Genomic DNA, 15669 nt, shown 5'->3' with positions numbered 1-15669 from the left:
TTTATTATAATGCCGGAGGAAATTTGGGTAGAAATGGAAGCATTAGCACACAGACCACAGGCACACACTATGCGTATTATCATTACATTTTACACATATGATTATGTGTACATACCAGTTTCTGCATTGACAAGAATATTTCATGCTACAGCAGGTATGTTCGATCAACATCCCTGATGTAACACACATGAAACCCCCGCGAACCCCTTGTTACATCATGACCTTCACATGCCCACCATGTGTGTGTGCCCTGTTCTGTGCATAATCTAAACAAGGTCAAAAAAATAGGAAAATGTGTCAAGTTTTTACATAAAAAACGGAAAATGTCTTAATTATATCTGATTAGATATAAAACATGTATGGTATATTCGTAGATAGTTCTACAATATTTTTTTTAACTGATAAAATCATTCAGGCAGTAAATTTAGCGACCCGATTTGGGGTCCTTTGGCGCTCCTGGTGCAACATGTGTTGGATAATTCCAGAAGAAGCTTCGCAGTTCCTTTGCTCTTTAAGTCCAAAGACAAGCAGTTCCGCCGGACCTAAGCTCTCGAGCTTTCCCCCTGGACACGCCGTCTGGAAGTCTGAAGACACCCGGAGATTTTACAGCTTTTACCCATCCTTCGTTCTGCAGCAGTGCGGGGAGTTTAACTTTGACATTAAACGCTGCGAACGTTTTTATCAAATTGAGTCACAGTTAGCCGAATTGTCAGAATGTTGAGCGTCGCTAGAAGCGTTTCAAGGACTCTGCCGACAAGGAGCTGTACAAGGAATGTGTCCTCTTTGATCAAGAAGGTTAGTTTCAAACGTACTCGTGCTAGCAAATAAATGTCGACTATTATTATGAGACGACTTATCCGATCGTGTGTCGAAGTCCGGCTAGCTTAGCATGCTAACAGTTAGCTTGAGGCCATCTTACTTAATCGTGACTCTCTAAATAACTGCTATTAAACTGACATAAAAAAAACACTTACATCTAGTGGTGTTATGCAAAATAACATCACCAGTCTGTCTGGTCATCGTTGCTTTGCTTTGTTGGAGTAATTTGACGTGTGAGGGGCTAAACTAACGTGTGTCATCTTACGTTTGACATCTTTATCTGTCAATCGTCTGGCTAAAACACACGCTGCATTTGGTGTAAACCTAAACTGAATTTGTGTGCCATTCATTTAAACATCTGAGTTAGCATGTGGGATGTGAGACAGCGGTTCGCCCGGCTGTAGCAGATGAGACGATCAGTGACCTTCAGTGAGGTGAACCCCCAACACAGGCTGGGTATCCTTTGGATTTGAACGACTCTGATTCCAATTCTGCCCATTTTATCAACTTATCTATTCTTAACCATTCGGGATTGTGATTCTTTGAGGGGCGGGGTCAAAACAGGTCACACACTTATTTAACAGAAAAAAAAAGCCTTTCATTTATGAGAGCCTTGATACAAGTCATGACATATTCACTCTTATTCATAATAACAGTTGGTGTCATTCCTTTATCATTCACTGTACTGTAACCGTAACACTGAGACCCGTCAAAATGACAACACGATCGGCAGCAGTCTAAAAACCACTTAACTTACAGTTTAGGCAGCTGCAGCCCATGTGGGTGATGAAGAGAGAGAAGCAAGAGGGTCTGAATGTGGTGCTTGGCGCACTTGCATAATTGTAAATGTACAAAACTCAAAACTTGGTCCAGGCTAGCACATGTAAGAACTCCATAATTAGGTTTGCCCGAGCGTTGGGGAAAGACTGTGTCTCCTGCAGTGGAGAAGACTTGGTCAGTAGGTGTAGAGGAGGCCTTGACATGCGAATACGAAAAGGCCATGTCTGATGGTAAAGGGTAAATCATTTGCAGTTTCCACCGCCAGGCAGCAGGGTCGTCAGATGTAACAGTTGGTGGCATATGTTGACACTTTCCTTCTCTGCCTGGTCCTGGATGGAGATGGTTCTCTGCTGTAACGTCGTTTTTTGTGCATCCTCACTGGTAAAAAGCTCCACCAGTGGAAACGTTTTACAACTTTTGTAGGGAGGTGGTTGCTAGACGAATATACAGACAAGCTTAAACAAACGGAACATATAACACTGCTCTTGCTGTAGGTCACGGTGGCTAGCTAGCTTAACTCTAACTCTGTTCTTACCTTTGCTTACCTAAATGTCAGTGCATCAGCTTTTCAGAAGGGGTGCAGCCTTTTCACCATGTAATCCGTGACTGTTCTGTGGCACTCCAACATTTTATCACCTCTAGAGTCCAAAAGTTTATGGTATATTTATGTTGTTTGTCTTCCATCTTGATTGGTCTTGATTTTTTTTTTTTTTTTTTTTCTCTTCCTCCTCATTATCTACTGGGCCACTCTGATAAATGTCTTAAATCAAACTTTCTTTATTCCAATGTCATGTTATGGATTACAGAATTATTTGTGTGGCATTGAGTAAAATTATAGAACAGACACAGACACTAATTATTATTCACATTTTATTAGGTTATTACTAAAAGACAACATTTGATAACAGCTGTGTTACTGTTTTGCGATGTGTTCCTAGGCATGCTGGACTGGCTTCCAACCAGATGCTCTCAGAGCCCTGTCAAGGAGAGACTATGCGTAAGTATAAGCACAAAAATACCTCAAATGACTTGAAGTAGCCTGTTGAAAATGCAGACGGGAAACAGTTACTTTCAGCAGAGTGAAAAGAAATAGATTTCCATTAGAGTAAACACTATATATGATGAATGTGGATTATTCCAAGCCACATTCCACTTAGAATAATAGTTTCTCACATAAGTAGTCTGATAGTAGAGTGCTTAAGGGAAAGATTTAATTACAATTATAGATGTAAAGTAATATATTCTGAAGATGAAGTAAACTATAGATTGTTAAAACATCCTTGTAAAACATTATATCTTTATAATAAGTGTTCATGTGTTGCAGGTCAGAGGCCATCAAGGGTGCAGTTATTGGCATTGACCTGGGAACTACCAACTCATGTGTTGCAGTCATGGAGGGGAAACAGGCCAAGGTGAGGATGAGCAGACACCTCCCACGTTTGTTATGCGTAGTAGACTGTGCGGTCAGTTTCGGTTGAAGCGGTCCTTTGATAGCTCAGCTGATCAACGTGAGCGTTTTGTCCTCAACAGTTCAGTATGTTAAAATTGAAAGCTAAATGTAACCCATCACACATTGAGAAATCTTAAGTTTCTCTCTAAATTGGATTATACTATACTTGTCATGACGCTGTTACCATGTCACTTAAGTGTGCTGCAGAATGTCTGGTCTTCAGAACACCTTCAGTGGTGTCATAGTTGCAACTAATTTAGCCTGAATGGGGTGAAATTTCTTATTGTCCCTCAGGCATATAGTTTGAAAAACTGTTTCACCAGTCTATAACCCTGTTGTCTTTGTCAGACAACATTTGAGACCTCTGACCGTTGTTGAACTACAGGCATTTAATGTGTGCAACTAACAAATAGAGCCTTTAGGTATCTAGTTTTTACTTTCCCCACTTGGGTCTAGGATTGATAGATAGTTCATACCATTTACTCACTGATGCCTTCAGAATTTCTTTGACCAGAGTCTTGCCTATTAAAAAATACACACCCTTGCCACTGTATTTGGTACACACATACAGTTTAAAGCAGTCCAACAGATCTGCCACAAATTCAACATTTAGGAAGATTATAATGTTCAGTTTTTGTTGACCCTGTCAGAGGTGCCAACTATGTTTATTACATAGGTCATATTGGGGGTGTTGTACTGGACTGCATCTTATCAAAATGTGTTTTTAATATTCTTCGCCCCTCATATTGTCCAACCAAATTCTGTCATTGTCTTTAAAAACATTCCTTAAGTGTAGTTGGATGGAAATAAGGATCTGTTTGTAACAGTGATTTATTTATTAATTTAAGAGTATAACATGCATTCTGCACCAAAATCAGGAAGAAAAACTATTTTAAAGGATTATAGTTTGACAGACAACTTGGAGTAAACAAAGCAGTAGATGAATGGGGATGAGCCCAGTATGAAGTTTGAAAAAGCAAACAAAGGATTTCTCTTTGCCTCTCAGGTGTTGGAGAACGCAGAGGGAGCCAGGACAACTCCATCAGTCATTGCTTTCACAGCAGATGGGGAGCGTCTGGTGGGCATGCCTGCTAAACGCCAGGCTGTCACCAACCCTCAGAACACTTTGTACGCCACCAAGAGACTGATTGGACGTCGCTATGATGACGCCGAGGTCCAGAAAGACCTGTGAGTTCATCTTTGGCCTTGTTTATTAAAATATTCTGCATTATTGCATGTACCAATATCAGAAGTAATGTTTGATAATTGCTTTACACTTACACCTCAAAGACCTTTCTCAGTATAAGTTTCTAGGAATTTTTTTTTTTTTTTTTTTAAATAAATGGTGGATACAGTCCGAGTCGAAACACTTATACCCATATATTCGACAATGTACAGTCAGCAGTGTGTGTGATTTATAGATCTCTGAACAAATAGATTCACAGACTACACTCATCAGACTAAGTGAAAATTGTCTTTTCATTAACAGGAAGAACGTACCCTACAAGATCGTACGTGCATCTAATGGTGACGCTTGGGTAGAGGCTCATGGGAAAATGTACTCCCCCAGCCAGGCTGGAGCTTTTGTACTTATTAAAATGAAGGAGACTGCAGGTATGACTGCAATTTCACTGGATACATATTCCTAGTCTTTATTTCACAACATGTGAGCAGTGGTTTTGGTTATAATGTGGTATTTGTGTTGCAGAGAACTACCTGGGAACCAAAGTGAAGAACGCTGTCATCACTGTACCAGCCTACTTCAATGATTCTCAGAGACAGGTATAGACACACACACACACACACACACACACACACACGTCTTTGTCACCAGTAAAACCAGTTACCAATTTTTACACTTGGAGCCATACATGTCCGAGCCATAACAGAACCATAGCTGTTTGACAGATGCGGTGATGGTTTTGGGTCTGGAACTGTTCCTTTTTTTTTTCTCCACGCTTTCCTCTTTCCATCATTTTGACAGAGGTTGATTTTTGTTCCATCAGTCCATAGAACTTTAGTCCAGAACGCTACCAGTTTCTTTTGTGTGTTTTTGTGAACTGCAGCTTGGCCTTTCTGTTGTTGAGGTTTACCAGGGGTTGGCATCTTGTGGTGAATCCTTTTAGCTTCTGGTCATGAAGTCTTCTCCTTGTGGTTGACAAGGAAACATGTCCGCCTTCATATCAGAGAGCATTCTTGACTTGCTGTGCAGTCATATTAGTGTTTTTCTTCACCATGCAAATGATTTTCTGCTCATCAAGTCTTATGCTCCTTTGTCTCCCAGCTCATTTGCCATTTTCTAGTCTTCCTGTGTGCACCTGCTTTTTGAGAATGTACCCAACAGCTGATTTTGGTAAACCAACTACCTTTGATATCTCTCTGATTGAGTTTTGCTTTGTTTTTGGTTTTTTTGAGCCTCATTATTATCTTCTTCACTTGCGTGGTGACCTTTTTACTGCTCATATTGACAGACAAGTCCACCTCAATGTAAATGGCAGCTGTCAACTCTGTCCACTCTGTGCATCTTGTGAGCTTTTTCTGTGTATGACCTAACATTTAAATGACACACAGCTACCCGAGAAACATTTAGTACCCAAGTGTCCAATTACTTTTGAACCCCTAAACTTTGGGCACTCTGTGTTTAAAGGGCTCTATCTCCCACACAGTTCTTTCCATACTGCTGTAAACTTACACAAATTAATGCTGAGACCAGGCCTTTTAGTGCAGTATCATTTATTTTATTTCAAATTAAATGTGCTGAAACTCTAAACAAAATGTGTTTTTAACTATCCAAATACTCAACATTAAAACCGGTAACTAGTTTGAATGTTGGGTCTGATCGGTGTAAACCAAAAGTGGGATTGCCGTGACAGTGGATTGGGCTGCAGGAGGCTGTTCAATCCTTTTTTTTGTTCTGTGGAGTTTCAGTTGGCACCATCAGACCTGTCTCAAACACCGTCACTACTACAAGCTACGGTAGATAGGAACCTGATCAACTCATTTTAGCAAAAATTTGAATGTACATAAATTCATTTTTAACTGGTTAATCCATCCAGCCCTTTTCTACCACTTATCTGAGTCCAGGTAGAATTAATTTAAAGAATCCTTCATATGGAATTATTCTTACAGACTGCTGGGATGTATTTAAAAAAATCTGTCATATAAATCATACATGCATTACACGTTAAAATTTTGGCTGATATGATGGTGTAACAGATATTAAATTGCGTTCTATGGAGTATTTCAAGTTCTGGAAGTTGGTGAACCCTGAAGAACCCTAGTAGTCATATCACATTAGTCATATTTTAACACTTTCCTAGTGTGGACAAATTATTAAATGGCCAACACCTCACAACATTTATCAGTTTTCTGATGTATTTCTTTGATTCTCAGGCTACTAAAGATGCTGGTCAGATAGCTGGGCTGAATGTCCTGCGTGTGATCAACGAGCCAACAGCCGCTGCTCTGGCCTACGGCCTGGACAAAACCCAGGATAAGATGTGAGTGGAGAGGAACAAACACTGCCATTGTTGGTGTTACTACAGTCACTAGTACCAGTTCTTATTGAACATGGAAACAAATGATTAGACAGCTTATTAAATGTTTTACCTTGGTGAGCCTGTGTTATAAAACCAACTCATGTCGGTTTTCAGTATTGCCGTGTATGATCTTGGTGGAGGTACGTTTGATATCTCAGTCCTGGAGATCCAGAAAGGTGTTTTTGAGGTGAAGTCCACCAACGGTGACACCTTCCTGGGAGGAGAAGACTTTGATCAGCATCTCCTCAAACACATCGTCAAGGAATTCAAGCGAGAGGTGCATAATTTAAGTCTCTATCTTTAGATAAGCCTCTCATATATTGTTCAGTCTGTGTTTTTTGAGTTTTTCATGTGCGTTGTTATGTCTTGTCATTCCAGTCTGGTGTGGATCTGATGAAAGACAACATGGCTCTTCAGAGAGTCCGAGAGGCTGCTGAGAAGGCCAAGTGTGAGCTGTCTTCTTCACTGCAGGTACATACATGATACAAATGAGTTCATGCAGTCAAACATACGGATTTAAAGTGGTGTCAGCTCCATATTCATTCAGGACCAATTAAGATATTGGTTTAGATCAGATACAAAAAGGAATTTACCACCAGACTTGGCCCGTTCAGAGCATAGTCACTAAAAAATATTTGGCAGTGAGTGTGTGCATTCTTCACTTACCTGAGATTACTTTCATCCTTAAACCCACAACTCGGCTGTCAGTCTGTGTGTGTGTGTCTGTGTGTGTGTATGTATGTGTATATTTGTCATCACAATATGGTTGCTCTCTGTCCCAGACTGACATCAACCTTCCCTACCTGACCATGGACGCTTCTGGTCCCAAACATCTCAACATGAAGCTGACCCGCGCACAGTTTGAGGGCATCGTGGCTGACTTGATCCGCCGCACGGTGGCTCCATGTCAGAAGGCCATGCAGGATGCAGAGGTATCCAAGGGAGACATTGGAGAGGTGCTGCTGGTCGGAGGCATGACCCGCATGCCCAAGGTACACAACATGCATACACAGTATGAATTCTAAGTGTACACGACCCAACAAACGACCCCACACACAGCAAACTCTCATGACACAACAAATTCGAAGACTTATGGCCATTGTGGTCTTTTTATCTGAATACAAAAAAAGATTTGGGTCCAGGTTGCATACTAACACAATACCTAAAATGTATAAATGTAATGTATTTAGAGTATGATTGTAGAGTTTGACATAATCCAGTCACTGGTGTGAAGAGTGACATCTGCTGGTCAAAATTAAAAGTAATGTGGATTATATTTTTGTGGAAGGTTTCAGCAACATTGTTAGATGTTGAGCAGCATAAGAACAGACACACTTAAATTTATGACTTAATTTAACTGTACTACACAACTACTAAACAAGAAAAACACTTGTTTGTCTTTCTATAGGTTCAGCAGACAGTTCAGGACCTGTTTGGCCGTGCTCCCAGCAAGTCTGTAAACCCTGATGAAGCCGTTGCCATTGGAGCAGCAATCCAGGGTGGTGTCTTGGCCGGTGATGTCACTGACGTGCTGCTGTTGGATGTGACACCGTTGTCGCTGGGTATTGAGACTCTGGGTGGAGTCTTCACCAAACTCATCAACAGGAACACCACAATTCCCACCAAGAAGAGCCAGGTACTTACACCGTAGCTGCAGTCATGTTGACACCATTAGGAAAAAGGATTTGGTAGGTTAAAAATGTAAACACAACTTGACCTAAAATACCACGTTGTCACTCCTGACTACTCTGCTCCCTTCCAGGTGTTCTCCACAGCAGCTGATGGTCAGACTCAGGTAGAGATCAAGGTGTGTCAGGGTGAGAGAGAGATGGCCGCAGACAACAAGGTGCTGGGTCAGTTCACTCTGGTGGGGATCCCACCCGCCCCCCGCGGGGTACCTCAGATTGAGGTCACCTTTGACATTGATGCCAATGGTATCGTCCACGTCTCCGCCAAGGACAAGGGCACAGGCCGCGAACAGCAAAGTAAGTGTCAGCTACACAAAGATTCCTGAACAATTTTCCAATACATTTTAAAATGTTGTGAAGGTATTCTGAGTTCTCGCTTCTGCGGTTTTAATCATCTCTCAAATTCCACAATAACTAGAAATTTTCCACTGAGCCCCTAAATTTAGGTTTTAGTATGTTCATTTGAAGAATGCCAGTTCTTACTAGTAACCAAGCTACAGTATTATACAAGGAATTTTATTCACGTTTGCTGAATGTAAGTGAATGTCTCATCAGATCACTTGGTTTAGCGTTCATGTTTGATTTTTGCAGTCCTCAGCAAGAAGGAATAAATTCTGAAAGCTAAAATGTATGGACTGTAGCTGTAACCACTTAGGACCAAACAGCTCCAGCACTTTCTTGTAAGATACTCGATACGCTTAGAGACAGAATGTTGTTCAAGTAAATTAAAATATCTGGCTTTCATAAAAACAGCTTTACAGCTTTTGACTCGCTAGTTTTAATTAACAGATTAGCCAAATGTCCTACTGCTGCTTGTTGTGTAAAACATCGTCTCATCTGTCTTCCTCTTCCTCAGTTGTGATCCAGTCATCAGGAGGTCTCAGTAAGGACGACATTGAGAACATGATCAAAAATGCTGAGAAGTATGCAGAAGAGGACAGGAGGAGAAAGGTAGAGGCTACCAACAGCAAAATTGAATTAAACTGGAACTGATGAGTCTATGCATCTGAAGTTGATTCTAAATTTAGTGATGGATACTCAGACCTGCTAGGTTTTTCTAACTGATGGTAACTGCAAATTTATGTGTAGTCTTGTTCGAGCTCTTGGTTCAGCATTATTACAATATGCCTATTAAATGTTAACTGACTACTCTATTCCATCACTTTTTTTTTTTTTTTTTTTTTTTTTTTGCATGTAGGACCGTGTGGAGGCCGTCAACATGGCTGAAGGAATCGTCCAGGACACAGAATCCAAGATGGAGGAGTTTAAGGACCAGCTTCCTGCTGATGAGGTAAAACATGAGGGAGTGAGGGAGAGTCATACTGCTGTAACTTGCCCATTACTTGATAATTTACAGCTAACGCTGTCTGCAGCACTATGTATTTGTATCACGAAGATCACTTGTCGGTACTGGCGTATACAGCATAAGACTTGACAGGGGTTTTGTATTGGTATGACATAAAGTGAGTTTGTTCTGCTCATGCCTTTACACATGACCCAGCTGAATTCATTCATGTTTCATCTGCGATCCGCCCATTCACAGTGCACCAAGCTGAAGGAGGAGATCTCAAAGGTCAGAAATCTTCTGGCCAACAAGGACTCAGAAACAGGAGAGAACATCAAACAGGCTGCCACTAACTTGCAGCAGGCGTCACTCAAACTCTTCGAAATGGCCTACAAGAAGGTAGGAACAGCACTCACCCTGTCAGAATGTAACAACAGTTAAAAACAGATGCTATTCAGGAACCTGTTTATATCACGGTTGAGATCTTCCTACCATCTACCATGTTTCCCAGAAAGTCAGCTTGTGTTCTTCCAACTCAGCGTCTGTAGAAGATAAACACTTTCAACTGAACATTGGCCTTCATCTTTTCTCTACATACCCCACAGAAACAGAACTTATCCAGCCTGACAGCATTGAAGTGGAACTTTGTAATTAACTTTACACACAGACAACAATGAAATGTTAACTGAAAACAGAGTGTCTAAGGGAATCTAATGAGCATATATTTATTTATTTTTATTTATTTATTTATTTTTTATTTAATCGATGTAGCTTTTGGTCTATAAAATGTCAGGATATAGTGAAAAATGACCCCAAAACCTGATCAAATAGTTTTTTGTCTGACCATCACTCGAAAACCTAAATCTCTTCAGTAAAATCTATCAAAACAGACAAATAAAAGCATCACAATTTAGAATCCGTAACAAAGGGAATGTGTCACATTTTTGTTTGAAAAATTACTTTAATGGTTGATTATTTAAATAAGTGCAGATTATTACCCGTCACCTGCCTAATTGATTAATCGATTTATTGTCTAAGATCCATTAATAGTTTCTTGCAGACAAATTTTACATTGTTGAATTTTCAACTCGTCTGCTATGCACTAACTAAAAGAAACTCGGTTACATTACCCATTATTTGTAATTAATTGGAATGTAGCAATTGATCACTGACTATTTTACTATTAGTAATTTGGTCAAACCTACCAATTTACATAGTTCTGTCTGTCAAAAAGAAACTATCAGAAAATAATTAAGATGTTATGGACCTTTTTAAAATAAAGGGTTACTGGCTACACTCCAAACATATCTAAAAGTAATATTACTTACTGTACCTCTTTTAACTTACGCCCTTCTTCCTGCAGATGGCAGCAGAGCGGGACACCAACAGCAGCTCGAGCTCATCAGAGGGAGAGAAGAAAGAAGGCCAGCAGTAACACTTGGTTGTCGCCTGGTTTCCATGACAATGGAGGACTGTTGGGCTCATGGGTGGAGTGGACGGGGTGGGTGGCAGTCTTGAGTGACAAGCTGAATCTTAGTCATTCTCATTGTAATACAGTGGGGTCCACAAGTCCGGCTTCACTTTCCTATTCAGACTTGTGTACCCCACTGTAAAGTATTCTGCTGTGTTTTGGCAGTGAAACACTCTAGCGAAAAGATAAACGTCAGTGTATGCTCTTCCATGTCCTGTTATACCTTTGTCTGTTTGTAATTTAATTGTCTCAAAAACAATGTCTTGTATGTTTATTTTTCCAAAGCTGTTAATTTCCATTCTGAGGTAGTAAAAGTAATTTCCGTCGTCTAAGACATCATGTAGCTTTCTTCTGTTGTTCATGCTCAGTCATCTGCAGCAGGCAGGCTTGTTTATAGCAGTTTGTGTTCGTACTAGTTCAGTCAGATGAAAGCTTGTACCTTTCTTTTGAGCTGTGGTGCAGAGGACAGCCCTACTTTACTATGCCTACATAATATAATGTACAGTGCTTTACATCAGTTATAGCTCTCTTGTTTTAATAGTGCACCCGTAACAACTTGTAGGTGGGAAGTTGCTGTACAAAAATATTTAAAGTATATTTGACTTTTATGTCAAACTTCCACTTCTCAGCAGTCCTAAGTGCACTCTAAGCTTGCAAACTAATGCAGAACTGTGGTATTGAGGTGGTTTTCTTTTCATCACTTTTATTCTTGAAATCTGTAAAGATGCATCTACACAACTCAGAGAGGAATCTTGATCCTATTTGTTCCATTTCCTCTGTCCTGACATTTTATACAGGCTTTTTTAGCCCAGGGGATGTCAGGCTAGAGTAAACAACGGGGACATATTAGAAATACATAAGTATATATTGATGTCTCACATTTGATATGTAAGAATGTCAGGCTTGTTCTTTTAGTTCTTTCCTCTTTAAACACAGCAGAGTACTGACTGTAAAAACATGTCTGAAGGTACCACTGACTTCAGTTGAACTGAGTTTGGGGAATCTGGATGTTAAAGTTGCACAATAGAGGATGAGGCCTTAGTTTACCTTCCATCCCAGACAGATGACTAAATGAAGAGTTGGGATACAAGGAAACCAGTAGAGGATTTGTGAAATATGAACCCAGCTCTGTCATTCCCCTCCAGATGAAAGATTGGTTGCTGCCATAAACTGCTCTATGTAATGTGATTGTTGCTGCATACCTGCCTGATAGTGATCCAGGAAGCTCTTCATATGAAGGGAACAGTGTATTGACTTGAAAGGTGGGGGGGTGTTCTGTTTTTGTTTTTGTTTTTTCAGGACAATGTGATTATATTATTGGAGAGAGAAATTGAGAGTCAATAACCTACTGTTTTTTTTCTAATAAAAATCTGGAATGTAACACTGTGATTTACTGTAGGCACATGATGTACAGTATGTTAATCATTCCTGTTTCCACTTAATTGACATTATTGCAATCCTGGCTCAGGGGGAAGCAAAACGAAGGATTAACGAAGTTGGATAAATCAAACTTAAGTTTGTGAAGTAAATGAATTAAAAACGCCATTGTGGTGTGGGGAGGCATGTATTGCTGCAATGGAACTGGCACACTGACATTTATTGATGATTTCACTGCTGACGCAAGCAACAGGATGAATGCAGAGGTACACAGGAGCATTCTGTGGACGCAGATTCAGGCAAATGCATCAAAATTCATTGGAAGACATTCCATCATTCAGCAGGACATTGATCCTAAACACACAGCCAAAACAACCACAGAGCTTTTCAGGGTGAAGAGGTTGAATATTCTCGAGTGGCCGAGTCACCTGATCTCAGTCCGACTAAGCAGCGTTCCATTCGGTGGTGACCAGACTCAAAGCGGAGAGACCCCACAACAAGCAAGAGCTGAAGGCAGTGGAACTCTGGGAGAGCATCACCAGGGAAGATAGAAAGCGTCTGCTGATGGCTGTGGGTCAAAGACTTCAGGCCGTCACTGACTGTAAAGGATTTTCCACTAAATATTAAATATGATGATTTTGTCTGACTTCATATGTATCTGTCCAATTACTTTTGAACCCCTAAACTTTGGCCACTGTGTTCAAAGTGTTATACCTCCCACGCAGTTCTTTCTATATTGATGAAAACCTACTCAAATTAAAGCTGAGACTTGGCACTTTAATGTAGTATCTATTATTTTATTTTAACCTGCATGTGCTGAAGCAGAAAGCCAGAAGAACAAACTTACGCTGTGGACTATATATGGAGAGCTGAGATCAAACCAGAACACTAAGATTCAGAACAAAATTACATCATTCTTAGAACTTTGATGCATTTAAGATCAAAATTTTACTCTGAGCGGCTTTATGCATACTGGCCCAATGTACACATTAACAATATTTATATCAATCATTAAAAATGTAATATGTATTGTTTTAGCTGAGCAGTGCAATACAAGAGTTCTGGCGAGTTTGAAAGACAATAAGTGTAGAAATGTACAGTACAGTACAGTACTGTACAGTACTTCTAAAAATACAAGTTTGCCCGTTAACTTCTTGTGGAAATGTCTCAGGTTTAGGTCGACATCTGTGTTTGCTTCGTAAAAACAATACAAACATATACGATTAACATACATAACATTTTATAGAACCACCACAGACACTTGTCAGCTTCCACAACTTCTTGAACTCACTGAAGATCCTCTGGAACAATCTCCCAAAAAACATAGGTCGATAATGCCAAGATAACTACAGGCAGAAATGTCATATATAAGCTTTCCTCCTCCATGTTTCAGTATATTGAAGCATATATAATGATTCACACAATGAATGCTGGGTATTCCTGGTCATAGGTATTCCTATAACTGTGGTACGTATTCACACTTGGCTGAATCAGAGTGGATTTTGTGTAGACATAATTGTAGTCCTCACTGTCTAACATTTAGGAATCCCTGTGTTCAACACTTGAATATTACACTGAGAATTGAGGCAGAAAGTTACTTTTGAATTCTTACTACAAAGATACTAATATTTTTTTGACTCATAAGTCAAAGTTTAGCGCCATTCTTAGGACCATTTCTTTTATACATGCTGGACCTGGTCTTGTAGCACCGGAGCAGCCTTTGCCTAAGTTTCTTTTGTCTCTAACATTAGGGGAGTTTTTTTTTTTTTTAAACTGCAGGAATCTGCTGCAGTGCATCTGTTGTTGAATCGTGTTGTCATCCACGGTTTCCGTGATATTGGATAGTAACGCAGCGGTCATTGTGTCCTGTCTTGGTTGGTTCAGGTGGCTCTGGTCAGAAATTCACGCAACAGGTTTAGCAAGGTTGTTTTTTCTGTTTTTTTGTTAAGGAATTTCCTTAAATAAAAACTAACTATTTTAATACCCATAGTCATCCTGGGGCAGATTACTACATGTGGATTGCTCAGAGCATATACCACAGCTTTCAATCATATCTCACAGCAGTGAGGTTTGTATTGCAATGAATCAGTTGGCAGAACACAGCAGATTGTACTTGTTAGTAAACTAGATTATCAAACTGCGTTTAATGAACATACAAAAAGAGATATAAATAAAGGGGGAAAGGGTACAGTAGAAATTCCATTAGGCTTTTGCTGGAATCTACATTAAAGTCTTTTACCTTATAGACTCCTTGTGATTACCCGCGGCTAAATAATATTTTACTCCCTGTACTTTATAGTGAGCAGCTCTGCAAGACAGCATATGTACCATCTGTCCATGGCAAAAAAATGCAAATGTACGTTCATTTGAGTGTGAAGATAGTTTAACAGCATGGCGGTGTGAAATGCGATCGTCTAGCCACTGGCATGACGAGTCACCCTTTACTGTAGTCGGTCACACACACGGAGGCAGGCAGGGAAGGTGGATCACGAGCACAGACACAACTTCACTTCCCCTCAGATCTCCTTCACACATCCCACTAAACACAGCTGTCAGGGCCACAGGACTCTCTGTGTAAAACTGCACATGAACAGCTGTTGGAAGGACTGTGCCTGCCAGCACAAAGGCTTCTGATGTGCCATCAAAAAGGTAATGAGTGATACTCTGCTTAGAGAGAGGCTCACCAGCCGCGCTGCACATCCCAACTAACACACAAGGCTCCGACACTGCAACCTCTGCCTTTCCTCGTCACGAGAAGGGAGATAAGAGCCGTTCAGACCTTAACTCGAGAATGAGTGAAGGGCTGGCTTTCAACTAGTCACTGCTCTTTTGTATGGGATCACAAGCCAAAAAGGCTGGAAACCACTGCTTTAATTGTTAACAATGTGTTGTATTTCATAAGCTCATTATAGGTTTTTTAACATAAAATCTGAATCTGCAAAGTAACCAGTGGCTATAGCTGTAAAATAAATGTAGAGGAGTAAAAAGTACAATATTTTTTTCTGAAATGTAGTTGAGTAGAAGTTTAAAGTTACATAAAATGGAAATACTCAAGTAAAGTGCTTATACATCAAAAGTGCAGTATTTTTGTACAGACCTGGTGTAAATGTACTACAACCACAGTCACATTCAAAAGTGGGACACAAAGCCTGCTGTGGCAGGAAGGGATGGATCGATCAAATTAGAGTAATGTTGCAGTCTCTTCTCAAAGGCATTAATGATACTGCGCTCAGGTGTTCACGTGGAAAGTGACGTGTGAA

At 40.2% G+C, this 15669-nt stretch overlaps 1 protein-coding gene across 1 annotated transcript; it reads left to right on the top strand.

Annotated features, from left to right (window-relative positions):
- The first annotated feature begins 480 nt into the window (after window positions 1-480).
- Window positions 481-12421, top strand: hspa9 (heat shock protein 9). Its single transcript, XM_040120432.1, has 16 exons — window positions 481-795; window positions 2538-2596; window positions 2924-3011; window positions 4056-4237; window positions 4539-4663; window positions 4758-4831; window positions 6443-6549; window positions 6703-6865; window positions 6967-7059; window positions 7371-7580; window positions 7997-8224; window positions 8351-8573; window positions 9133-9227; window positions 9475-9567; window positions 9820-9960; window positions 10925-12421. The coding sequence occupies exons 1-16, from the start codon at window positions 715-717 to the stop codon at window positions 10994-10996; spliced, it is 2034 nt and encodes a 677-aa protein (XP_039976366.1). The 5' UTR covers window positions 481-714; the 3' UTR covers window positions 10997-12421.
- Window positions 12422-15669: the final 3248 nt, after the last annotated feature.

Source organism: Xiphias gladius, chromosome 23 (genome assembly GCF_016859285.1).
Source record: "Xiphias gladius isolate SHS-SW01 ecotype Sanya breed wild chromosome 23, ASM1685928v1, whole genome shotgun sequence".
Taxonomy (NCBI): Eukaryota; Metazoa; Chordata; class Actinopteri; order Istiophoriformes; family Xiphiidae; genus Xiphias; species Xiphias gladius.
This window is presented reverse-complemented; position numbering and strand designations above follow the sequence as displayed.

Excerpts from the sequence above, each read along its gene's own strand:
- hspa9 (XM_040120432.1), top strand. The coding sequence starts at position 715 with ATGTTGAGCGTCGCTAGAAGCGTTTCAAGGACTCTGCCGACAAGGAGC. Across the intron at positions 7,060-7,370 it reads AGCTGTCTTCTTCACTGCAG|ACTGACATCAACCTTCCCTA; the intron begins GTACATACATGA and ends TCTCTGTCCCAG. Across the intron at positions 8,574-9,132 it reads CACAGGCCGCGAACAGCAAA|TTGTGATCCAGTCATCAGGA; the intron begins GTAAGTGTCAGC and ends CCTCTTCCTCAG.